Source organism: Podarcis tiliguerta, assembly GCF_965153285.1.
Source record: "Podarcis tiliguerta genome assembly, chromosome: 14".
Taxonomy (NCBI): domain Eukaryota; kingdom Metazoa; phylum Chordata; class Lepidosauria; order Squamata; family Lacertidae; genus Podarcis; species Podarcis tiliguerta.
In genome coordinates, this window is record NC_139547.1 from 25,756,197 (window position 1) to 25,783,539 (window position 27,343).

Sequence of the window (27,343 nt, forward strand, 5' to 3'; positions counted from 1 at the left end):
ACATTGTGAGTGTGTGTGTTTGTGTGTGTGTGTGAGAAAACGTGCGTTTTGGATCGTCATGCATTATGGGTCTGTATGTAAGATCACAAAGGAGGGTGAAAGTCAGGCACTGAACAAAAAGCTCCTTCCTGCTGAACACATTGAAACTCTCTTGCAGGTGCTGAAAGTTTTGGACAGTCACTAGCGAGAAAAGGTTGGCTGGGAAAATTCAGCTGGCCAGGCTTGTTGGGGGCCCAGTACATAAGCCAAGATCTCTCCAGAGATTGAGTGCGCATGCACAGAATTATTATTATTTTGTTTTGAGAGTGGAGTGAGAGCTTAGCCACTGGTCTTAGTTCTCCTTTCCTCCCAGGAGTGAGATCTGTTGGGTTGATGACTGCCAACAAAATACTTCTCACTTGCTTTTAAACATAACTGTTCCCAGTTCCAGAACACTAGGAAGAAGGGAGGCTCAAATCAATTTTTCCCAGTTGACACAGTAAAGTTTTCAAGAATGACAATAGCTTTAGCGACATGCAAGGTTCACAAAGGATTGTGTTACAGAAGTACACAGCTGAGAGAAATTCAGTTTATTTTTTACAAGGTAGACCACCGTCATACGGTCAACAAATATTACAAATCTGTCTTGCTTTAAAAAAAGTATTGCCATTACAGTGTCTAGATTCCTTTTTAAAGGAATGCTATATATATATATATATGTATGTATATATATATAATATTTATATGTATATATATGTGTGTGTTTGTGTGGAACTGGATTTGCTTTTCACTGTCTCTGCTGGATTTAGTAGTATTCTTCTCCCTCCCCCCAACCCTCAATTTGGTTTAACCATCCAGTTTTTTAAAAGCCAAAGGACGTTCAGCTACCTGGTGCAGTCTCAACTGTGCAGCAACATGACGCACGTGGCTACTAAAGGGAGGGTTGTGTGATCTGAAAGCTTGCACCCTCTGATGGGGTAGCACTAGGTTGCCTTCCCCCTACCCCCATCTAGGCCTCCATTGTGCCCAAACCGACGGTGGGGACAATTTCACCAGTCAACGCGCGTTGCTACAGTCCAGGATGCGGCGCAGAGGCAGGATGACATCCCTCCAAATTTGTGCAGCGGTTTCCTTGCTCCATCTGGGTTAAATGTGTTAACTTCCGAGTGAGACGTGAACACAGTTGGGAAGTTACCCTGTCTGAAAAAAAGCCTTCATGGAGGACTTTTCCCATCGCTTAACTCTGAGGTAAGACTTTTTTCTTTCTATACACGTAATTAAAATATATATCCCCACTGGCCCTACAAAATAAGGTTCTGCTACTTTTCGTCATCTGCATAAGGCTTTCCTGGAAAGTAAAATGGCTCATTTGCCTCCCCCACCCCACCCCCACCCCTCATGCACACATGCAGCATTCGGGTAAATAACTACATTTCCTCCTGTGCTGTGGATAAATCTTGTCATCCTTCCTGGGGAACATCCTTGCTCTGTTTCGTAAGATATCCCCCTCTCTGCTTTAGGAGAGAGAGGCCTTCAGTACTTCATCGCCGCTTCTAGAGAGGAATTAAGCTGCCATTAGTTATCTCAACTTACCAGTGGATGTTGAACAGTTCAGTGGGCTGAACGGGTGGGGAACCTCAGGCAAAATGTAGGCCTTTGCCTCTGGCCTTTAGCACTCTCCCCAGGGCCCAGAACCCTCGGTGCCCCTGCTTTCCACCTAGATTATTATTGCTTGGCTAGAATGCGTCCTTGAACTTGAGCAATGCCTCTTGTCCAGATGAATGATAGAGCAGAATCTAGCCAATGGCACAAAGGCAAAATTGACATTCATTGCTCCACACACTTTTGCCTCTGACCACGTCCACTACTGCTCTGTGGCCCTCAGAAAACTTTTCAGCCTCAATAAGGTCCCCCACTCTTGGGCTAAAGTCTGGCACTGACTCAGCTGAGCTTTACACCCAGCAACAAGTCTACCCAAGTCTGCTACTTGGCTGAAACCGATCCTGTACCTCAGTGGTGTAGTGGTCTGAGGTCACAGAGGGTCAAAGACCCCTTACTATTTCTGCAGCTGGGTCACTATCTCCAGCATCCTTCAAGCCACCCAATCAGCATGAAAGGGGACGTTTTTGGCCACTGTGTTCCAAAGATAAGCATTCAGGAACACTGAAAACAAAAGGTGCTTCAGTTTTAAGAGAACAGTGTGTTTGCTTAGGCTGCAGCTCTTCCTGGCAACTTTACCCCTTATGAGCAAATAACATCTACTCCATCCTCCTCAAATGCATTTGGGCCTGGCTTAGAAAGAGTCTGCCATTCCATTTTGCCTGTAGAAGATCAGTACATCTGTGATCACCAATAGGAAGTTCATTCTTCAGGAGTAATGTCCTGCATTTTTGCACTAGGAACATAGGGATTTGCCTTCTACTGAAGTCCCTAGTTTTGCAGGGTTTCAGCTAGGTATCTCCTAGTTGCTGGTGACTGAGATGCTGCTGCTTGAGCCTAGGATTTTGCAACCAAAGCAGATGCTCTGCCACTGGGTGGCAGCCATTCGCCCACTGTTTCCATGCCAGCACATACCTACAGCCACGGACAGGTAACGTACAGTTTGCTCACACACTGAAGGCAACAAAGAGGGATCTCGTCGGCATTGCCCATCTCCAAAAATCAGAAGCAGTTGTCTTTGTAAGGGGAGCCTGTTAGCTATTACAGGTAGACTTCCTAAATGAGTGTGGTGGGTCACTACTTGTCTTTCTACAACAAGAACAATTTGTTATCAAATTACCACTCCAGCTGGGGACTCGCTTGAAGCTTTTAGAATGAGGGTGTGAGAAGCTGCCACATTCTGAGTCAGATGATTGGCCACCTAGTTCAGTATTGCCTACACATACTGGCAGCAAGTCTCCAGAGTTTCAGACACAGGACATTTCTAGCCATACCAGGAGATGCCAGGGACTGAACCCGGGACTTTCTGCATGCGGAGCAAGTACTCTTACCACTGAGCTGCACCTTTCCACACTCTGTTCCTAGGAACAGTGTTATAAATAAATAGCATCCATGGCCATGTTTTATAACGTAACTGCGCACCTGGCATGCACATGTTCCTTATTAAGCAGTGTTGGCTTACTGCAGCAGCACCCTCCAGCTAGCTGGAGTGTGGGAATTCTCGCAGACCCAGAATTGAGGCTCAAGTCTTCCTGGGCCTGTCGTTTTACCCAATCCTCTTCCAGAAACTCCTTTTGTTTCCCCCACATATCTGGTACCTACTGAACTGTAATACTGTTAAATTGGTATTTCCAGGTGAAGCAGCCTCCTCTTTGCAACCCCTCTTTGCACGTGCCCTAAAAAATAAATACATTGAGTCCCAACATTAGGTCATGCTCAAAACAATCTAGAGGAAAAAATGGAAGTTTTGAACTGTGACAATTCCTATGTCTGCTGCCATGGCATCTTATATGCAAAAGGAAACACCACAGCAAAATAATGTGTATAGAATGAGCAGTTGCCTGGTGGGGAGTGAGCCTGTAAAAAAAACAAAAACTTCTGGAAATTGTATGTTGCTGATTTGACTGTATTAGGTGGCATGGCTTGAAGGGAGGGCGTAGATCAGTGTTAAGTGCAACCGCTTGGCATGCAGAAGGTCCCAGGTTCAATCCCCAGCAGCATCCCCAGGTAGGCTGGGAAAACCTTTACCTGAAACCCTGGAGAGAGCTACAGTCAGTCACCATCAACTGTACCAAGCTAGAAGTTCTGATACAATATAGAACAGTTTCCTATGTTTGCACCTATCCTGCCAACTCTGGCATTTCTTTATGTGGCTGAGTATCTCTCTGCCTCTGAACCTTGTTTATAGTGGAATGCTGAAGTATGAGAACAGAAGCACCTCAAGGGAGTACCCTCGTTTCTTCTCTACTTGAAACCTCTTCGGCACTCTCCACTGCTGCAAGCAAGAAGCATTTTTGAAGCAGTAGTGGAAGTGCATGAGCACCAGATAGTTTGGTTCTTCCACGCACAGTTGCAGAATAGCAGGTGCACACTCAAAACGGACGCGGAGGAACTAAGCAGAGCTCAAGCACGTTGTCTAGCCAGGATGGCAGAAGTAACCTGAGCCCTGCTCCCTCCTGTGGTTCTTCGATGCAGAGCTTATTTCTCCTCTACTGTCTTGTCTTTAAAAGTTCTTTTAAACCCCTCTTTTTCAGCAAGTGATAGTATAGTACATACAGCTCTAAGAACTTACAGCAAGGGATCTTTGTCTCTTTTCTCCCCTCCACCCCCACCCCTCCAATTTAAAAAGCAAAGTCAAGTCAGTAAGATACACTTTGTCCAACACTAGACTTGCATGAGAAACTGCTTCTGGGAGCCTTCCCCCCCTCCCAGTTTGTACATAGAGCAGTTTTTCTTGGTTTCTCCTGTGATCGGTATAAAACTGTCTTGTAAAAAGAAAGTGTTTCATGCAGAAGGAAGTTGGCCCAATACAAGTCTCGTCTTCGGGTTCCTTGCGTTGTGTTGTTGTTTATCCAGCATGTAGCAGAACAAAACAGAAAGGATTGTCTTCTCTTCGGTCATTGCATCGGGGAACGAAGTTTATGAGTGCAGCAGCAGCACGCACATCCCTCTAAGACTGCTTGTCCCAAAGTGTCCCATGCGTTGGGCTGTGTCTTACAGGGAGAACGTCATAGTGACAGGGGATGTGACTGTTCCTGGGCATGTCGTATGGGTTTTGGATGTAGACAGCATTGCGGAGACGAGCCTCTTGGATGACGCTGATGGTGGGCTCTGCAAAGACAAACAGGGACTCGTTGAATAGCCTCCTCTAAGCAGCCACCTCTTCAGAAACAAAAGACTCGGGGAAAGACGCTAAAGACAAAAGATGTCTCTGCAAACACTGTCAGTATGATCCATTCCAAAGTTTGTTAGCTCTAAACAAGGAATTCTGGGATGCATTGTTCTAGTAATGAGCCGAGGCTCCTTAGCTCTGCTACCAAGCTTTGGGGTAGCTAATGTGGTGCTTTTGCAGATGTTATCGGACTCCAGGTCCCATCAGCCTCAGACAGTATGGCCTACAGACAAGAGGGATGGGAGTTGTAGTCCAACATCATCTGCAGAGCAACACATTGGCTACCTCTACCATGAGCTGCTTCAGACAATTATTCCCTTAGCAAAAGCTTATTTCTACGTTAACTTTGGCAGTAAAAGCATATCAATGTCTGTTCTCTTCCCCCATAGGTAGCTGGCATAGTGTTGCCTAAATGTTTAACTCATACCATCCCCTGTGAATTGGCCATGCTTCCTAGGACTGCTGAGATGAAATCGAGCACCATCCAGAGAGTACCACACAGACTCCCGTTGAACTTTTCCACCACAGAGATGGAAAAACACCACTATGAATGGTTTAAACATGTTTTATATATATCCTGCGGCATTTTTGTGTTTAAGAGATTTAGTGTCTGCTGTGTATGACTTTATTTGGCGATAGTTACACACTATTGGGCTTATATGTTACTTTCTGAGGGCTCCCATACATACTATATCACATTAAAAAAACATATTTATGACCTTTATTTTTTGTAGATCTTGTTTGCTACCTTTTTTTGACTGTTTACATTTCATTCTGTACCTCTGATTTACCCAGTACTGGAAGTGGATGTTTGTTATTTCTCTGATATTGTTGTTAATTGTTCTATTTGTTTTACTTCTCCAATAAACTAGTAGATGAAAGTGAGCAGAAATATGCTTATATTTATTTAACTGCTCCAAAATCAGAGAATACCCAAGAGTGGCATACGAAAACAGAATATGAAAGCATAACACAGATCATTAGTATTAAAGCTTTGGGTTGTAGCCAGCTGAATTAGAATCTATCCACTGAAATTAATGGACCTAGTGAGCAAGGTCCATTGCTTTCAATGGGTCTCCTCAGATTAGGGCAAATACTAAAATGAAATCCCGAAGCAAGAAAATTAATAATAATGTTAAAGAGAAAATAATATATCAAATGCATTATCTTAGAAGAAATTTATCACAGAAATGTTGGAAATGCACACAAAAATGCTGGCAAAATTGAAGACTTTAAAAAGATTTCAAACTGATGTAGAAGTGTGGCAAAAAGTCTAGAAAAATAAAACCAAAATTGACAGAAACACTCATCTCTAAGAAAAACGTACACACAGCAAATGTGGTAATGGATGTAAAGCTCAGGTCACTCAGAACCACATTTTTTTCTCCTCCTCCCCTGTCTCTAAAAACCCAAATATACCATGTTTCTAGTGCCTCCAGCCGAAAGTGCGTGAGCAAAAGCCACACACAAGCTGCTAGGTGATTACCAATATTTATGGAAGCTGGAGGAATTCTCTTTTAGTGAATTCTGGTGTACACTGACACAACCGATGTTTGAATCGGAACTTAACTATCCTTTGGCTTCCAAACTTTCCCAGAGTTTGCAATATAGTTCTCAGTTCAAAGTACGAAATGCATTAGGCTCAAATCTGTTTAAAAAAAGCATACACTGAGATGAAACCTGCTCTTCCTATACCAATTCCCAGGTGAATCATTATTATTATTTAATTGCAGATTAATTTGGAATCAGGACCAAACAGACTTAGGAATGAACGCAGGCGAATAGTGACACAGGCCAGAACCAGGCTGCTCCATCCACCCCTGCCAGCAATCTAGGAAGAGAGGCTTCAGCAGACCCACACTGGTCCCTCCCATGGCTAAGGAAGCCCCAGATAAATTATGCAGAACAGTGAAAAGATTAGGAAAACACAGACATGTGCATAAAAACAAATAAAGCATACTGGCGCAAAATTTGGCACGTCGTGCAATTTGGATTGCTGGGATGTGGAACTTGAAATAATTATTCTTGGACGAAGAAGCCACATAGCCCTAGTTAACAGGGGCATAGCGTGGGTTACCGGTGCCCAGGGCTCGCTAAGTGTTGGCCCCCTGGTGTAGCGGTCAGTCCCTTCACTGGCCAGCATCTAATCAAGGGAGCCTCTCCTTGCAAACCAGCCCCAACCTGGGAGCATGGATAAGGCAGTGAAACACAAAGGCAGGAGCACTGCTGTGTTGCTCTGAGCATGGCTCTGGCAGTGCTTTCCTGCCTGCCTTCCTCCCTCCTTGGTGGGTGGCAGTGGCAGCACCCTCCCACTCGCTCCCCCCTGGCTGGTCCAGGGGCGGGGCAAAGGCGGGTGTCCCTTCACCAGCTGTGCGGTGAAAGCGCTGCCGCCCCCCCAGCCCCAAAGGTCCTGCCCTGGCACCGCTTACCTCCCTGCAGCCCCAGCCTTGATGAAGGAGCCTGCCATGGGGCGTCTCATTGCATCCCCTCGGAAATTTGTGCCCAGGGCCACGACCCACTGCCCCCCACGCTACGCCACTGCTAGTTAACCACACTTTGGGAAAGCCCTTTGCCAGTTTGCAAAGGAAACAGTAGTAACTTCGCACCAACTCAATGGGCAATGAGCAGTCGGTGTATATTTTTTTGGCCTGCCCATTTGCCAGGGGTCGTCAGTGCAGTTCCCCTGCTAGATGTTGCTGAGCTCCCATCGGCCTCCGCCAGCGTGGCCAATGAATGGGAAGGGGGCCATGGGGAGTTTTAACGCAGCAAAAACTTGGACTGCACCACCGTTGATGACCCAGCACCAGCTGGACCTCCCTGCTTGCAGCTGGATCAGCGGAGATACTTACCAACATCGTATATGTTTTTATTAGCTGCTGACAAGGCTGGTGTGTCAGAATAGGATGCGTCCCGGTGAACGGGAGATTTCATTTCCACATAGCTGCTCTCGGAATGTTTGCATGCCATGATGGGGGGGTCTTTGATGGTGGCGTAGGGGTTTTCGCTGCTGTTGAGGGAACAGGTGCTGGAGCTGCAGGCCGATCCCTTCATATAGTCTGCAAGACAAGAGCCGGGCCGGCCTCTTAGCACACATGCGACCGGACCTCGAGGAGAAGGGGGAGGGGAGGAGGGGGTTTCTAGCCCTCAGAGCGCACAGCACAGGGACCCACCAGTTACGCCTCAGGGATCTCCGAACCACTGTCTCTCCAAACCATCTGCTCATCCAAACTCATTCGCAAGTCATTTCCTGAACATTCAGTAGGAAAGAAAACAGCCCTTCAGTGCCACGGACTCTGCGGTCAAAAGGGTCTCATTTTGCTACATTAAGAACATCAGTTTGTACACACACAACCACCCCATGCCACCATTCCCCACATCCCTCAAAGCAGGGCTGGCCCTCTAGATGTTGTGGGGTACAGCTCCCATAAATCCCTGGCCATTGGGGATGCTGGCTGGGGCTGATGGGAACTGTAGTCCAATAATGCTTGGAGGGCCATGAACCAGCAACGCCTGCCTTAAAGGATAACACTGGTTAAGGTCCCCCTTTCCATACCAAGAGATCATGCACATGTCCCACCCTCCTCCCTGGCAGAGAGAACCATGCTAGCAAGCAAAGCCTTTTGGCATACTGGGTATAATACCTGTTTCAGGGGTGGCACCCGGAAATCCCACACCACATTTAATGCAACGTGGGTTTGTTTGTTTGTTTTAATTGCTTTATAGGGAGAAGTCCAGAATGGCATGATTAGATTTTCATGTTAAAATAGGTTTAGAAGGAAGATTGCTTGCTAGCAGATAAATTCTGTGATCTCTACGGGAAGGTAAAATTCAGTTTTCACATTGCTCCCTCTTCTCTCCCCCTCCCCCCTCTGCCTTTTTTTCAGACAAACAGCATTTCTTCCCAAAAATGTGAAATAAAACCATTGATATCTCTGCCTCTCCCTCCCCTCATTGACTTCCCAACTGGGAATGTTGGAAGCTCTGCGGGGCAGGGACCTGACATTTCTGTTTTGCTTGTGTGGTCCTGCAAATCACCATTGACATTATACAAGGCAAGATCATTTATAAGGCTGACACCACCATCTCATCATCGTAATACAGGAAACATTCATCTCAGGTGCGAAGGAGAATGCCAGCTCTGCGATCTTGCAGAGAGCCTCAGACCACCAGGTTAAAAAAAAAAAAAAAAGCTTGGTTGGCTCTATTGTGGATACAAAGAGGGAATCGGTTGATGGTCACTTACCTGTCACTTTAAGGATATTAGCTGGGGTTCCCTCCCCACCTCTCAGATTTCTTAAGGAGCATCCAGAGGAATTATGTCATGTGACCCAAAGTCCACCCCACCCTGGAAGGCTCTAACTCTGCCTCTGTGGTCAGAGGCAGTGATGCTACTGAGTATAAGCTGCTAGAAGCCACAGGAGGAGGGGAGAAGGCGCTTGTGCTCAGGTTCTGCTTGCAGGTTTCCCATTGAGGCATCTTGCTCTGAGAGCAGGGCTACCCTTACGTCCTTGTGATCTCTGGGTTTTCTTGCTGAAAATACAGGCATTCCACTGCCACATTTGCTGGCATCTTGATAGCACTCTCTCTCTCTGCTTCTGATGCTATCTGCATTTCTTAACCATCTGCATGCATTTAACACCAGAACTTATTTTGACCTGGGAGAAATGACCGTCTGAAGGTCACTCAGCAAGCTTTGTGGACGAGTGGGGATTTGAACCTGGCTCTTCCCAATCCTAGTTAGCTGCTGCACCCATCCCGCAACACACACAGCCTTCCCCAACCTGCCACACTCCAGATGTTTTGGACTACAATTCCCATCAGCCCCAGCTGTAGTTCGTAACATCTGGAGGAAACCAGGCTGGGGATGGTGGCACTAGGCTGACACAACTCGCCTCGCTCTGAAGCAGGAATGGGCCGTGAAGGTGGGGAAAGGCATGACATTGGCACCCATCTCCCTGCTTCCAGCTAAGATCAGCTTCAAGGTGTGAAGGAGGGCCAGGGAACTGGTTTGGAGAGTGAGCGAGGATTAAAAATCTCTCATGATGGAAAGTACCTGAGTTTTTACAAGGTTGGTGAACTAGCTCTATATTGGATGCTTATGATCTCTTTTGGGAACAGCCTGCTTTTTTAAAAATGACTGTTACATTTATATCCCACCTTTCCTGCAAGGAGCTCAAGTTGGCATGTTCTTTGCTCAGAAAAACCCCGAGAGGCAGCGAAGGGCCCAACAGCCCCAGTGAGCTTTATGACTAAGTAGGGATTGGGGGAAATGTCCTAGTTCAAAGGCTACACAACACTGGCTGCCATTTTGGCCTGGCTGTGCTTGCCATGGCCTTTGGAAATTACAAAATGCCCCCCCGGGTCTCTTTCTGACTTCACTATTCACTGCTTGCTGAGTGATGAATGTTTGCATTTCCTTCCTCACGCAGGAATTCACAGGTGAGGTCACATATTTGCATACAGAGTCATAACTTCTATTTGCATTTGCCCTTCTGAGAGCAGGAGCCTCTCGTCCTGATTGGTTAAAGTGCCTCTGGCTTCTTCTCTATACATCTTTCAGCGAATGCTGAAGATGCACTTCCGCCCTGGCCTTTGACACCTGAAACGTGCATTTTCAGTGCTCATCCTGTGACTGCAATCTATTTTAACTCTTTTTAGTTCTGAATTTCAAATTGTTGTAACCTGCCCTGGGACCTCCTGGTGAAGGGCTGGTCATAATAACAACAAAAATACTCTGTCTTACCAGTAACTAACGGATACACATTTTTTAGAATGTTCCTAACTACCTTAAGACACTTTAAAACTGATTGCTACTGGATTTAATTTTTGTTGGTGCTTTATCATTGCTGAGTCTGCTGCCCTCGGCTCCTTCAGGAGGAAGGGCATGATGTAAACTGAATATATTATTTCTTTCTTATTTATTCATAAGAGAGGCCTATTTATTTATTACAGTTAACAGAGCCTCACAGTGCAAAGCTTCCATTTTACTACTGAATTCAATTCTGGGCTGTTTGGGCCAAAAAAAGGGGGGTGCCCTGTGAAATGTAGTGACACCTCCCCAGCCACTGTCTTATTTTGCCCTGAAATATCTATACATAGAAATTATTGTGTGCAAATTTCATGCAAATTGTACCACGGGCTTTTGCAAGCATATGAATCGTAGAATTGTAGAGATGGAAGGGAGCCTAAGGCTCACTGAGTCAAACCCCCTGCAATATAGGATGCTTTTGCCCAAGGTGTGGCTTGGACCCATGACCCAGAAATTTAAAGTCTCATGCTCTACCGACTGAGCTTTCTTTCTTACTTACTTACAATTATTCAAACTCCCTTTCCCTATTCAAAGTGTTGGTGCTGACCTTTAAAGCCCTAAATGGCCTCAGTCCAGTATACCTGAAGGAGCGTCTCCACCCCCATCGTTCTGCCCGGACACCGAGGTCCAGCACTGAGGGTCTTCTGGCGGTTAACTCACTGCAAGAAGCGAAGTTACAGGGAACCAGGCAGAGGGCCTTCTCTGTAGTGGCACCCACCCTGTGGAACGCCCTCCCACCAGATGTCAAAGAACTACCAGATTTTTAGAAGACATCTGAAGGCAGCCCTCTTTAGGGAAGCTTTTAATGTTTAACAGACTACAGTGGTACCTCGGGTTACATACGCTTCAGGTTACATACACTTCAGGTTACAGACTTCGCTAACCCAGAAATATTACCTCAGGTTAAGAACTTTGCTTCAGGATGAGAACAGAACTTGTGCTCCGGTGGTGCAGCAGCAGCAGAAGGCTCCATTAGCTAAAGTGGTGCTTCAGGTTAAGAACAGTTTCAAGTTAAGTACGGACCTCTGGAACGAATTAAGTACTTAACCTGAGGTACCACTGTACTGTATTTTAATACTTTGTTGGAAGCTGCCCAGAGTGGCTGGGGAAACCCAGCCAGATGGGCGGGGTATAAATAATAAATTCTATTCTATTCTATTCTATTCTATTCTATTCTATTCTATTCTATTCTATTCTATGTAACCCCCTCTGAGAACATAAGAGGTGTTTGCTGGATCAGGCCCATGGCCCATCCAGCTAGCATCTTGTTCTCACAGTGGCCAACCAGATGCCCCAGTGGCAAGTCCGCAAGCAGGACTGGAGAGCAAAGGCACTCTCTCCTCCCGTGGTTTCCAGCAACTGATATTACTGTGCCTGGAGTTAACCAACACTCCTTCTCCCACTTCTCCTTGACTATCGCTGCGGCACGGCTTCAATTGTCCATAAACAAGGGGGCTCTTGTACATGGGTTTTAAATGAGAAAAAGGACACACACGGGGAAATCAGATTTTCCAGGTCCCGTTGCAGTTTTGGCTCCAAACTTCACAATCCCATCTCAAAAGTTATTTCCCTTTTCTTCCTTTTTTTTTGGGGGGGGGGGGGAGTTAGACACACTTCATTCAGATTACTATAATGCATTATACATGGGGCTGCCTTTGAAGATAATTCAGACGCTGCACCTAGTGGAGAATTCAGCTGCCGAATTATGGACCGAGACTAAAAGACCTGAGCTTATTTGCCCAATTGCGGCCTGACTGCATTGGCTACGGATTAGTTTCTGGGGTCACGTCAAAGCTCCAGTTTGGGCCCATAAAAGCTTAAATTGTTCAGGACCACAACGCTGTATGGGCTGTCTCTGCCTCAATATGAATCAGCCCAACCCTGTGGTCTCCTTCAGAGCTTTCATCTGAGGGTGGTGTGGGGGGTGGCGAAGTGCGAATGGGCCTTTTCAGTGGTGGCTCCCCCACAAAGTTCATGAGATGCTCTACCATGGAAACACACCTATTTCCTTCATTATCATTCTTGGTGCTAAATTGAGACCTTAATTTACTCAGATCTGGAGGCGGATCCGGATGTGACCCACCCTTCAAGACTGGCCTCCACCTGTCAATCACCTGCTAGCATACAATCAGACTTCATAGTCCCCCACAACTATATGGTTGTTTTCCTAATGCAGAAATTTTAACCACAGCCACTCCTGCTCCTCCTTCTCCCCATCAGCTTTCCCTTGGGCCAGATTAAGAGGCATGTAAACCAGCAAGCAGGTTGCAACGGTTTAAGTGTTGCAAGATTCAGGACAAAGTGGGGAGGGGAAATAGCTGAGCTATGGAATGCGATGGCCACCAACTTGTAAAGCTTTAGGAAGAGGATTGGACAAGTTCACAAAGGATGGCGACTAGCCAGGATGCTTCTGAATACCAGTTGCTGGAAGCCACAGGAGATTAGGGCTCTTGTGTTCATGTTCTGCTCCTTAGTTTCCTACAGGCATCTGGTGGGGCACTGTGAGAAGAGGATGCTGGATCAGAATGGCCTGATCCATCAGGGCTCTTCTTCTTATGCTCTTTTGTTGAGAGGAGGAACAGGTCCAGGTGAACCTTGTCACTGGGCTGGGGGTGTTGCTAACACTCAGCTACACTAGTAAAGAAACAGTGATTTGAAGGTGCTATAAACATGCAACACCAGATGGCGTTAGAGAGCAGAAAATGTTTATATGCCTTTTCCCAAAGGTTTTATTTTATTTTGTTATAATGATCTAATTCCTGACATAAATTTAGTGGTCTCTCCCCCCCCCCCGCCCCCGTTTTGTGTAGATCCACGCCATGACTATTTCTGGCGCTGGCCCTGATTTTGGTGCTTGGGTCTGAAAGAGTATGATACAGGGACCTTGTTTATTTTCAGCGTGTATCTGCCACCCTATAACCAGAGATTGTCTGGGCAGCTTGCAGAGAGAAATTAAAAATATTTCAAAATGGGGATTTTTGCTTCTGCTAGTCGGAGCCTGGCTAGTGCCTGGAGCCCAGTTCTGAGTCACCTTGAGCACCATGATGGAATATGAGATATAAATGCAGCAAGTAACTAAGCAGCAAAGAAAAGAAAACATTTCTTAAGAGAAGGAAAACCCTCTTCATGCCACCATTTTTGATCCCTGCTCTTTAGCCCTTAAATCCACAAAAGTTCAGTGCAATGCTCTTATAATCTAGTCTTTCTAAGGCTCAGGGAAAACATTTATTTCTCGAGCAGATATTTTAACAGCAATTCTCCAAGTAAGCCAACATTCTTTCCATTTTCAGGGTAGGGCGGGGATGGGGAACCTCAGGCCTAGGGGCCAAATATGGCCTCCCAGGCCTCTCTATCTGGCCCTTGGAGCTCTCCCCAAGACACACACTCCGCGAGTGCGTTGGCCTGGCTGGAGCGTGTCCTTGAAACCAGATGCTTTCCAAAGGACGAGTGTGTTAAGCATATGCAGATACTATCCTACTGTACAAAGGCAACATTTACATTTGTTCTTCTGCCCAGCTATGCTTCTGGCTCCGCCCACCACTGGCATGTGGCCCCCGGAATGTTGCTCAGAAGAAATGCGGCCCTCAGGCTGAAGAAGGCCCGCCACCCTTGGGAGTAGGGAAACTGAGGCGTAGGGGACGAGTTGCCTCAAAACCACATGGCAAGTCCACATCAGAGGTGGGCTGTGGACCCACATCTACCAAGTGCTACTGCCATTGGCTTTCCTAAACAGAGAGCTCAGTTCTAATTTGTTTGCCAATGGAGGAGGAAGGCAATAACAGCAGGAATGCGGGGCAGAGATCAACAGGCATGGCAAAGCTCCAAGTCAAAGCTGGGCTGTCGCCAGAGGTCTCAAAAAACGCGCTGGCTTGCCTGCCTGCTTGCAGACCGACTAACAACCACCTTGCAGATGTTTGGGGCTGGCGAGCTCACCTCTCCTGCCTTACCCAAACTGGCCACTATGGGGTCACTTGCCAGCATCAGATACTATACCTTTGAAGCCTTTTTCCATAATGTATGTGTTCTGACGTCTATTCATCCCATAAGCACCTGCACAAAAATAATATACAATGGAAAATGCATAAATAACTTTATGCAAACTGGACTTGTGCAGCAGAAAGATGTGTCTCCTTTGGCTCACTGTGATGCAGAGGCAGGGAAAAGTGAGTGCTTGACCATGGGGGGGGGGGGAGCCCAATGTTCTGCTGGCTGACACAAGGGATTTTTTTTTTGAGGGGGGGGGGATAAGCGAGGGAGGGAGAAGTGTGTTGAATCATCTTGCAAAGAGCAAGTGGCATGTAGATGGGAGGATGTCTGGATCTCTCTCCAGAAGTCGCTTTAGCAGAGAAACAAGTTTCTCTTCGCATTTTAAGGCAGATCTACCTAATTTTCACTTTCTGAAACAATGCGTGGACTGGCCCACAACCACCCTTCAAAATGTTGCAGTTCACTCATTTTTGTGTGCGCAAAAATGCACTTTCCCCCCCCTTCAAAGCAATTCCCCCTAATATATGCATGCATATGCACACATTATCCTAGCATGTGCATTTACGTACACATGACTTGGCTGCAGAACTGCAGATTTCGAAGGGTGGGTGAATGACAGTTTCTCATCTTGCTTCCCAAAGTGCAAATTAGGTAAGTTTTATATGTGAAGTGAGTAGAATTCCTCCCCCCATCCCAAGTCTCAGGCCACTTGGGGAGGAGGATTTTCATCTGGCATGCCACTAACTCCTACTACTGAAAGCAGACCCAGTTTGAGACAATATGCAAGGACGTAATCCAATTTGGGTGCATTTTGAAAAAAGGCAAGTTTCTAGGCCTCATGGTGACCAAAGGCATTCTTGAGAACACTTGACCCCTCCGGTGAAATTTCAGAAACCGGGGGAGAAGAAGCAGTACTAAAAGAGCTTTAAATGTGTCCCTGGTACGAGCATCTTCCCCACTGGGGAGGCTGCAAAAGATTTATTTTGTATGAGACAGGAAGTACAGAGGTTTGTTCTTCCTGCTGTCACTACACCTGTGCGGAGCAGTCAAAGCCATTCTAGAGAGATGTGCAGTGGTCAAGAAGGGTGGCTTCAGTGTGCTGCAGAGCTATGGATGCTGATACCCTTACTGGTATCATTAGCTGGATAATTTTAATTTTTTAAAAAAAGTATATGCAAAAATTGCCTGGCATGTAAAATTTGTTCAGGCCACTCTTTGTGGTGCAAACATTCATATGAAAAATCTAGTCCATTAAATTCTTCCAAGCAAAGGGGGAAATGGTGGGTGTTCACATTCAATGGCAAAACTTCTGATTTCAAAGGAGCTGGGCTGCCTCTACCCCATAATCCCGCTACCTCTGCACCTGTTTGCAGATGGAGATAGCATGGATGGGTTTCTATTTTCAATGCACTCTCTTACAGCTGGAAATCCTTGGCAAGGAAATCTCCTCATCAGGAGGAAAGTGGGAAAATCTCCTGCTGGGGACTCAGCTAAATTAGGGAGCGATCTAACACAATGGAGGTATAAATATGCATCTGCAGCACTTACTTTGAAGCCCTCTGTTGCTGGTGGATTTGAAGGTTAGTCCCTTCAAAATGAGATGCCTTATTATATGATGCGACGTGGGGGCATTTTGCAAGCCACTTAAAATTTGCACAGATTCAACGAGGCGGATGGGAAATTCCCCACCCCCACCCCGGCCTGGCTTTGAGGACACCCGTCTGCAGCTGACATTCAAATGTTTCCCTTGCAAAATCTGAGGTAGTAACAACAAAAAAGGATTTTTACTCTACTCCACTCTCCTCTCCCACTCCCCCCCCCTTTTCCTCCTGAGTCAACACTCCATGACTATTAAATGTGCCCAGCCCTCAGAGGACCATTAAAATAATAATAATAATAAAATCTCAATTGGGGGATGATTTTTAAAAAATTACATCTGCAAAACTTAGGGCAGGCATAGGCAAACTCGGCCCTCCAGATGTTTTGGGACTACAACTCCCATCATCCCTAGCTAACAGGACCAGTGTTCAGGGATGATGGGAGTTGTAGTCCCAAAACATCTGGAGGGCTGAGTTTGCCTATGCCTGAGTTAGGGTTTTCCTGAGCTTGCTGATGCCTACACCTTTCCCCCAGTGGCTCCACTTTGGCTCCCAACAATTCTGTTGGTGCTCAGCACCCACATTTGCTATTAAGGGGACTGGCCACACACAGGTGTGCTGGTTTTGTAGTAATCCCAGTGCTCTATGACTGGTGAACATGCACCATGCTCAACCCCAATGGCATGGAATAGGCTCACTTGCAGAGGCCTGAGAGAGATGGTGCTTGTGGAGTAGGATAAGGTTTGTTCAGGGTTTCCTCACACAAAGACCACTATCAACAAAGGCTGCCCCACCAACCTCAGTCTGCCCTCAGCCACTTGCCTGCCTTCTTCCTTAACAACCATCCCAGGGGGTGGCTCTGGATGTCAGGTTGCTTGTCCTTAGTCTCAGTTTTGCCCCCATAGAAGTCAATGAGGGGGGAAGCAGAATGGGGACAAAACTAGAATAAGTTGGTTCCCCCACTCATTGACTCTGGCCCCACCTACAGTTGGCCTCCCTGCCTTCCCTCTCTACCAGTCCCAATGGGCACAAGCCACCACTGCCCAGTATTTTTATGAAGCAATAGAAGCTGGTGTAACCATATGCAAGACTCGTGTTGATGGATGATAGAATGGTAGAGTTGGAAGGGTCTACAAGGGTTGTCTAGTCCAAGCCCCTGCCATGCAGGAATCACAGCTAAAGAATCCCTGACAGATGGCCATCCAACTTCTGTTTAAAAACTTCCAATGAAGAAGAGTTCACCATCTTCTGTGGTGGTCCATTCCACTGAGGAACAGCTGTTACCATCAGAACTTTCTCCCTAACCTTTAGTCAGAATCTCTGTTCTTGTCCTTTAAATCCACTGGTTTGGCGCCTGCCCTTGAGAATGGCAGAAAACATCTTTCGTGTGACATCTCTTCATATATCTGAAGATGGCTATCATACTGCCTCTCAGCCTTCTCTTCTCCAGGCTAAACATACCCAACTCCCTCAACCATTCCTCATAAGGCTTGGTTTCCAGACCCTTTATCATCTGCTTGGCACAGCTTGCCAGGAGGTCCAGTTCAGTTTTGTATTGATTTGTCTGCCCATGCTGCTGTGGTTTGGGCTGCATTCATTCCCTAGATCAGCCACCTTGAAGGCGCCAGTCTTTCAGCTATGGCCTGCATCAAAGCCAGTGCTTTGTGTGTGTGTGGAAAATATGTTGGTATTCATATATGAACACTGGTCTGTGAGCGCTCCAACTGGAGAACCGTCGTTACCAAAGGTGTCATGGACTTTGAAGAAGCACGGACTCAAGACAAAAGGGAGAAACGAACTAAAGGGAAGGCACATTTGACAAGCCCTCACCGTGATCAACTCCAGCCTGGAAACCTGTGGACAGATGTGTGGATCCAGAATTGGACCTCCACAGTCACTTACGGACTCACTGTTAAGACCGTTTTCATGGAAGACAATTTTACTCAGCTATGAGTGATCGCCAAAGAAGAAAGGCAATAGGGCTACAATGGGCAGCCAAAATGAAAAGTATCCAGACTCTCTACAGTCACACACACACACTGATCAAGCCATCAAACAAAGATATTGGGAAATCACTAACTGGACAAGCCTGTAGTGAGGGCTTCCAGTTGTTGGATTCCAACGCCCTTCAACCCCAGACACTATGGCCAGGAATGATGGGAACTGAGGAACAGCAAGATCTGGAATCTAACAACATTTGGAGGGTCACAAGTTCTGCACTCCTGTTATAGTCTCTGAATTGAAAAAAGTGGTATTTTAGAAAACGCAGCAAAGTGCTACGTCCTTGCAACCAACTAACTTTGCTAGAACTCTCTGTGGGAGGGAGAAATGCACATATACAGACACCCAAATTCTCCCTGTTTCTTTGCTGTTTGCAAACCTGTGCCAGCGCTATATCCACCCCAAAGCAATTAAAGATGGACAATCTAGGGTCATTAAAATGGAAAGAAAAGAAAGAAAAGTCCATTGTGATGAGCGAGAACTTAAACCCAAGCTCACAACAATGGCCTTAAATCTGGAGGAAGGACTTAGTCTAGAGGTAACAAACTGTTGGCCTGATCTGGCCTGCTAAGTCTTTTCTAATGATCAACCATCCCACAATGAAATTTATCAGTGGTGGCATTTGTCACTCTGTGTATTTATGTGGATGAGGGAGTGTCATTCTGAACTTTCAGCGCCCAGGAAACAAGAGGTAGTCTCCGTTTGGCCCTAATGTTTCCTGAATGCTCAGTGATCATGGCCAGTATGAACTTCTCAGTATGAACTGCATCAGGGTGGGAGAATTTAGAGGAAAACCAGGAGCAAAAGGGTATGCAGAAAATAGTTAGTCTTGAAACTGTTAATGCTGGTGTTGGCTCCACATCTCCCACTTCCATCTGGCTGCATCTGTGGAAGAGTACATGGTAGCCAAGCCCATTCCATCAGGTTATCTGGGACCAGCTGCCATTTGATCCTTTTCTCCCAGAACCACCCCCTTCTCACTGGCCATTCAAGCTAGTCGATCAATTACGCAACTTAAAGAACTGGCATCTGAATTTGCTTGATTTTCCTCTTCCTTTCTCACTGTTTCCCCCCTTTTGTATTATGTCTAGTAGACTGTGAGCTTGCACAGCGCTGAATAAATCTCTACACAGTGCTTAGTAAATTTTAGGTGCCTTGTGAGTGCATAAATAATGAACAGAAATAAAAAAAGTATCTAATAAAACAATTAAAAATTAATACTACAATTATTTTATTTCACAAAATGTATATACTGTTTCATGGTCATGAAACCTGAAAGTGATTCAATAAGAATGTCAATTAATAATGATTGTATGTAAATAAAGCCAGGAATCGGGAACAGAAAATATATAAATATAAAAGCAGCCTGACAATATCAGTTTGATACACTGCTTATGCCTTGCTAGACAACTTGGAAAATGTTTATATATAGAGAGAGAAGAAGAAGAAGAAGAAGAAGAAGAAGAGTATTTCTGTGGTTAGATTGGAACCAATGTGTTTTTTCTTCCTTTGATGTTCTAATATTGCATTGCATTGCATTGCATTGCATTGCATTGCATTGCATTGCATTGCATTGCATTGCATTGCATTACACTGCACTGCATTGCACTGCACGTGTTCTACCACTAGATGTCACTACAGTGCTGTTGGCTATCTCTGTATGAGATTTTCACCAGCAGACTCCAGATAACAAGCAGTGCTGTAATGCCACCTCTATGACTGAAAGCAGCACTGAAACAAAGGGCTTGTCTACACTTCCTCTTGTCTCATGCCTAGAAAGCATGGGTCCAAGCAGTTTCCCCCTTTGCCCTGCTCCTTTCCCAGGGAAAAGTCACTCTCGCTTTAAATTGGAACAAACAGCAATCCACAAACCGCCCTATTTCCATTTGCTCTGACTGAGCGCTGAAGAGTGGTTTTCCCCAGGGGAAAGCAGCAAGACATGAGGAAGTGTGGAGAAGCCCAAAGTCCTCATAGAATTAAGCCATCCACTAAATAAAGAGAACTGACCAAAGAGGCACTCTTCTGAACCTGGTCAAAACTCTCTTTGCCTGTGAAATTCAGCATTATACAAAACAAAAGACTTGGACTTTCAACAGACTTCTTTGTGGTAGGAGAAAACCCACCTGGGTAGGTTTTTAGAAAACCTACAACGGACTGTTTAAAGGAAGCAAGGGTCTTTTGGTTGCATAAACTCATATTTTAAGTGGACCTGGGACTTCAAATGACTTAATGGATGAAAATTACTGACCTAGATCACTCAGATAGCCGTAAGCTCTCCAGTCTGCAGTGCGTCTCTCAAGGATTTTATTACTGAGCTGTTCAAAGAGTCACGACAGCAAGGAGTTAATGCAGAAGCAATTAAAGAGCCCCACCAACAAAGCCAAGGGGGGTTGAAAAATGAAATTGAAATAGGCAGGTGGGGAAGTGAAGCTGAGTGTCTTTCCTTGGAACAAGCTAGTTAGACTCACTGGGAACTTTGGAAACTGGCAGGACAGAGAAGATGCGATGAGAAGGAGATGAGCTTGGCTACACCAGAGCATGCTGAGAAGGACAGGGGAGCCACAACTGCTACCCCCCCCCCCAAGAGAATATTCAGGTGCTTGTGCAAATGACTTACAAATTAAGACACAACCCAGAGAAAACAGTGAAGGGGGAAGGAGCTTATATATATATAAAAACCACCACCACCACCACAAAATGATACTAGCATGCAGTCACAAAACTAGTCGGAAAAGAGGGAGGTTCACTTAATCAACACAATGGAGAGGAATTCTTCCAATTCAAGGGGAAAAAATCAGCAATCTTGGAGGAGATCGCTATGCTCAAAACAGATCCACCAGCAAAATCCAAACAGAGTTTCAGGAGGTAGTTGCAGAAACAATTCAGTCTGTTGCAACTGGGATTCGCTCAGCATCTCAAGTAGGGATGGGAAATCTGTCAATTTTGGTTACCCTCAATTCCTAATTTTTCTCGTCTTCAGTTCAGCACGGTTTTCTTATCAGTTGCAATTTTAACAAAAAAGACCTTGCAAAAATTCATCAGCATTATAGTATGCCTTTCTCCCTCCCTCCAATATTTGTATGCAAATTTTCTCATCAATATACACTTTTTTTAAAGTGTCTCCTCTTAATAGAATGCATTTCTGTATTTTTAAAATTTTATTTACTAATACATGCCTTCTTATGAATAAGTTCCACTAATATGTGCACAGCTATACATTTTGTGGGCTGCATCACAAAAACTGGAGAGCAACAAATTTTGGAGGATAGCTGTGTTTGTTTGCATATTGTTTGGAAAGGGCGAATTCTTCCCATGTTCCTAGTCTCATGATAAGGAGGGGGCAAAGGCTCTCCATTGTGAGCGGCATCTGATAGACACATCACTCACAATGCACCTGGCAAATTTCCCCATAGGAGCTATGGCAAGCTGTTCTGAGCTCCTCTTCCCACCATCATTTGGGGATGAATGGATGCTAAGGTGCTGCTGGATGAGAACAGGGAACTGAACTTACAAAGAACCTGGTTGTGGGTGGTCAAAGTATATTGGGTGAGAGTTCAATGAAGAAGCGCTCTAGCATGTGACTTTCCAGCCAGCCAATCCTAGGGTAAAAGCATTGTTCCTATGTATAGGATGCTGCCTTATACCAGATCAGACCGTTGCTCCATCTAGCTCAGTATTGTCTATGCAGTAACTGGCAGTTGCTGTCCTCATTTGGGGGACATTCCCTGTCCTACCTGGAGATTCTGGGGGTTGAATCTGGGACCTGCATGCAAAGGAGATGCTCTACTGCTGAGCTATGGTCCTTCCCTTAAGACACAGGGAAATAGGAAGCTGCCTTATACTAAGTCAGGCCATTGGTCCGTCAAGCTCAATATTGTCTACACTGACTGGCAGCAGTTCTCCAGGATTTTGTACAGGGGATATTCCCAGCCCTACCTGGAAATGCTGGGGGATTAAACCTGTAACATTCTGCATGGCAAACAGATGTTCTGCCACTGAGCTACAGCCAGTCCTGCAACAGGGCACTGCACCCTTGTCAGAGAACACCATTGCAAGACCAGTCCTTGACAGAGACAATAAGCTAACTATGCAATTAGAAGGGAGCAAGAATGGGTCTACCTGTGACCAGGAAGAACCCAAATCTTCTATAAAGAGTGAGCATCTCAATCCGTTGCAGCAGATCCAACGTCTTACGGCACCTTAAAAGCTAACGAGTTTTGTTGCCATGAGAGCTCTCTTAGAGTCTTAGTCTACTTCATTAGATGCACAACAGAGTTACGTTTGAAAGAGACAAATTCCAGAAAGGCAGCCATGTTGGGTTGCTGCAATGCCCTACAAAAGGTGTGCATCATAAAGAAGGCTGTACCCCAACCTTCCCCAACCTGATGCCTTCCAGATGTTTTGGAACTACATCTACCATCAGCCCTAGTATGGGGCTAATAAGAATTGCCACCCTGAACATCTGGGGGGCACCAGGTTGGAGAAAGCTGTTGTTGCCTCAAACCACAATAAGGAAGATCCCTTGTCATTTTTCACCTTATCTGATTCTTCTTTTGATCCACCTGTGAAAGCTGAGGAATGCAACAGCATGATCAGTTTCACCAACTGAAGTCAGGGTTAGCCAATTTGGCACCATCCGGATGTTGTTGGACTACAAGATGAATGGAGAAATTTATGGAGGCTATCAATGGCTTCTAGCCTCCATAATTGGAGGCAGTAATGCTTCTAAATTCCAGGTACTGGGAAACACAGGTGACCAGAGTTGCTGTGCTACTCAGGTCCTGCTTGTGAGCTTCTAACTGGAGCATCTGGGTGGCCACCATGAGAACAGGATGCTGGACTACATGGACCATTTACCTGATCCAGCAGTCTCTTCTTAACTCCCTTCTTAACTGTATTCCAACACCATCTAGAAAGCACCACGTTGGCTGTCAATGAGCTGAGTAGCTTATTCCAGGGGCAGACAATATGGTGATCTCCATATCTTGACCTACAACTCCCATCAACCCTAACCACTGTCCGTACTAGCCGGGGACTGGTGGGAGCTGTAGTCCAACAGCATCTAGAAAGCACCTTGTTGGTTGTCCATGAGCTGGGTAGCTTATTCCAGAGACAGCCAACATGGTGCCCTCCAGATGTTGTTGACCTCCAGCTCCCACCAGCCCCAGCCAGCATGGCCAACGATCAGGTTTGATGGGAGTTGTATTCCATCTGGAGGGTGACATTTTGCCTACCCCAAGCTCATTCAGCCATGACAACTAAACAGAACCATTACGGCATATTTCCTTGAACCAGGGAGAACGGTGCCAGGGATGGAGGGCAAGACAAGGGTCATATCTACCTTACTGGAGAGGTTTCCATCCAGATTACTGGGAAAGAACCGTGAAGTCACACCACATGGCAGGGTGTGGTAGCTTGGGTTGGAAAAACAGTGTGCATTGCTGTTACCTTGAGATATATCTGGGAAGAAAACAAGTCATCACAACACTCTTTTGGAGCTGCACGGGAAGAAGGAGGGGAAGAGAGGGAGTGTTATGTGCACACTCCTATGTGCTAAAACACACACACACACGGGCAGGTTAGGTTACAAAACCACACCACCACTTCCAATCTGTCAAGCCAGCAATATTTTTGCCTTGCTAAGCCCCCCTCCCTTCAGTCACAGCCCTGCACCAACCATTGTGGAAGACAGGGACCATGGAAGACTCAGTCTCTGGTACGGTGCAAAGTATAAATTTGAATGCAGCCTGGAGGATGCATATAAATATGAAGCTCTATGTGCAAGACCATCCAAACACAGAGATCATGTCTAGCATATTTAAACCCCGCCTTGTAATTAAGATGTATGCAAGTGGGACCTACAACAAACAGCTGCATTGCAATTGCACCTCCTAGCAGAAGTACTCCTGTTCAGGGTTCCAGCCAGCCAGCCAACAAGCCAGCCACACCTTCTTCCCAGCAAGCCATTCCATCTCCTCCCCTCCATTTCCCGTTCCCCCTGCTCAACTGACCAGTGTGGGTTGCCCCTTAAATCTGTTTAAAGAACGGTTTTATTTTGTACTTCTACATGTGCTGTAGATGGATGTGAGGGGCAGATGGGGCTCATCAGTCTGGGAAGGTAGCCCATCTAGGAGAAGCAAAGCTCTGATCCTCAACCTCTGCTGGCTGCTTGCCGGATATCTTTGGGAGAAGAAAAGGCTGAAGAGTAAATGCTACACAAATCTGGAGTGGAGTCTCTAAGACCTTTGGATGGCGCTTTGCATGCCTCCTTTCAGCAACTCCTGTAGCTCAGCTGATGCCAAATGTATTGCTCTGCTTTCCTTTGGACCACATCAGTGAGGCCAAGAGGGGGGTCGTGTCATCTGGGCTGCTCAGGACCTCCATACACAATGGCCAGGCTTGCACCCCAGGGAGGTCACTTTGGTTCTGCTGGTGCAGCGGTTTGGCTTCACCCCCAGAGGTGCACTCTATTGTCTCTCGAGACATGCACCATGTGGAGTCACGGAATAGATCTGTCATGCTGTCTTCATTCATCCCACCAAAAAACTTTAAACTTCTTTAAATTACAGACGTGGGTCTTTTCATACTTCCCAAATGTGATGCTCTGGACTATGGCTCGTCTTTCAAGTTTCAGGATCAGATACTGGGGAGGGTAGTTGCTTTCAGCAGACCACCGCCAAGACTGATCATTGGGCTTGTCTACTAAAATATTCTCAGCCAGGTAGGTGGAGGAGAAATTGCTCTGGCGAGGCGTGGTTTAAGCCAGGATATGGCTCTTGAGGGGACCCGCTGTGGCTAAGCCTGGGCCCACCACCGCTGCCATTTTGTTGTCAGTAGCAGCAGCAGCAGCAATGGGGAAACAGATAGGGAGGAGTGCAACTGAATAGAGAAAAGTAATACCAGAACTCAGGGTTCAGGACAGATAAAATAATGTACTTCTTTATGAAGTGCATGAACTATGGAACTCGCTTCCACAGGAGACAGTGATGGCCATCAACTACGGTGGCTTTAAAAGGGGTTTAGGCAGATTCATGAGGAATTAGGCTCTCAATGGCTACTAGCCACAATAGGTATGTTCCACCTCCTTGGCCTGATCCAACTGAGCTCTTTTTATGTTCTTAATAGCCCCTCCTTCCCCCTCAGAACCAGAGTAAAGCATGCAAAAAATATAATAAATAATAACCATGCAAACCTGCGCAATGCATGCAGGATGTCTGCGTTTTTTATTGACGCTTTTTTTTTAAAGTACAAAAGTGAAATCTATTCACAACAGAGCTCGGAGAGAGCCTCATCCCTTGGTGCAACGTGGAAAAGGCAGCGCCTTCCTAAGGGAGAGCCAGCAAAAATTGTGACAGGCACATAGGAGGGAAGAGAGCAGCTCTCCTGGGCCCTCGCTCTGCAGAGAAACATCCCTGAGGTTAACAACATCCATGAATCAGTGACAGTTCTTTACCTTCTCCTCGGCCAAAGTCTATGACGACCCAGAGAGGAATGCCAACTATTTAAGGGATGCAGAGCTGCCAACTTTAACGACCATCTGTTGGCAATCCATTTGCCTTGCCATTGAACGAAAACCGCCACCCCATAAAGATCAAAATAGCAACACTTCCTTCGGAAGAGTGAAACAAACTCAATTTAGCAATTAAACCACTCCCAGATGAATTAAAAGACCGATAAGGATGCAAGGAACAGCAAGCGGCTTTGGAAAGCAAGAACAAGAAAAAGAAGCAGGCAGGCTCTCATTTACCTTGTATTAATTAAAAATCTTAATTTGGGGGAGACCTCTACTGATAAAACAAAAGCATTGGTAACTGAGCTGGAAAATTCACCGGCACACTTGGGTGCTTTCTTTGTTAAGTGAAAACTTCATGATTCAAGGATACGAATGATATATAGGTTTGGGGGTGGGAATGCAGTACCTCTGCAGGATCCCTCTGGTTAATGAAAGGCTGGAATCAAACTTTTAATTGTCAGATGGAGAAGAGCAGACTTGGAATGAATAGATTAGCGCTGTGCCAAAATCCACCCTCCAATTACTCAATTTTTTTCTTCCCCTTCCCCTGCCTCATCTGCTTAAGAAGGTCTTTTGATTTCGGTGGGTGTGCAATTGGGGTTGCCATCTTATTGTGCAGTGGACAAGGATGGTGTGTCTGCATCTGCCCTTTGCTTCCTGACTTGCCCCATGGAGATGACCTTGTGATGGGCTTACATTGGGGCATGAGACTGGGGGAGGCTGGATACCAAGCCCTCGAGATTTTGTCTTTAGGTGAAGTCCTTCCTTTTTCCTCACAACAAAAGCTCACTACACTGTTTTCTTAAAAAGTCATAAAATCATAGAATTGTAGAGTTGGAAAGGGACCTACGTACCATCTAATCCAACTCCCTACACTGCCAGAAATCACAGCTAAAGAATCCCTGACAGATGGCCAGCCAACATCTGTAGGAAAACCTCCACGGAAGGAGAGTCTACCACCTTCTGAGGCAGGCCATTCCACTGCTGAACAGGTTTGGCTGCCAGAAAGTTCTTCCTAATGCCCAGGTGGAATTTTCTCTCTTGGCATTTGAATCCATTGGTTCGAGTCCTGCCCTCTGGAGCAGCAGAAACAAACTTATGCCACCTTCTGTGTGTCAGCCTTTCAGTTACTTGAAGAAGGCTATCATATCCCCTCTCAGTCTTCTCTTCTCCAGATGACCCAGTTCCCTCAACTGCTGAAGTGACTTCACTTCATTTAAAACAGGGGTGGGGGACATCAAGCCTGGAGGAAGCATGCAGCCCCAAGCCTCTCTATCTGGACCCCTGGGCTTTCCCAAGGCCACACACCCTCTAGGCCAGCGGTTCTCAACCTGTGGGTCCCCAGATGTTGTTGGACTACAACTCCCATCATCCTTAGCTAGCAAGGCCAGAGCTCAGGGATGATGGGAGTTGTAGTCCAACAACATCTGGGGACCCACAGGTTGAGAACCACTGCTCTAGGCCCTGTTTTCCATCCTCCTTGGAGGTTTTTGCCTTACTGGAAAGTATCCTTGAACTCTCATAACGCCTCTTGCTTGCCTGGATGGCAAGCAGAGGGTGTGTGTGAGAGCATTTATAGGAAGTAGCCTAGTGCACAAAGGCACACTGCATTCCTTGCTCAAGCC

General features: G+C 46.1%; 1 protein-coding gene across 7 annotated transcripts in view; it reads right to left on the minus strand.

Moving 5' to 3' along the window:
* Positions 1-94: 94 nt before the first annotated feature.
* Positions 95-27,343, minus strand: part of MEGF11 (multiple EGF like domains 11) — a 345,431-nt gene continuing 318,182 nt past the window's right edge. For 2 of the 7 annotated variants that reach the window (XM_083411870.1, XM_083411872.1), the window contains 3 exons: positions 14,613-14,669; positions 7,660-7,866; positions 96-4,749 (listed from right to left, as the gene is read on the minus strand). In XM_083411870.1, the coding sequence (XP_083267996.1) occupies positions 4,589-4,749; positions 7,660-7,866; positions 14,613-14,669 (425 nt within the window). In that variant the 3' untranslated portion in view covers positions 96-4,588. Of the gene's footprint in view, positions 4,750-7,659; positions 7,867-7,980; positions 8,058-14,612; positions 14,670-20,453; positions 20,521-23,546; positions 23,666-27,343 lie in introns of those variants that run through there. The other 5 variants (XM_083411869.1, XM_083411874.1, XM_083411871.1 and 2 more) reach the window with 5 other exon arrangements.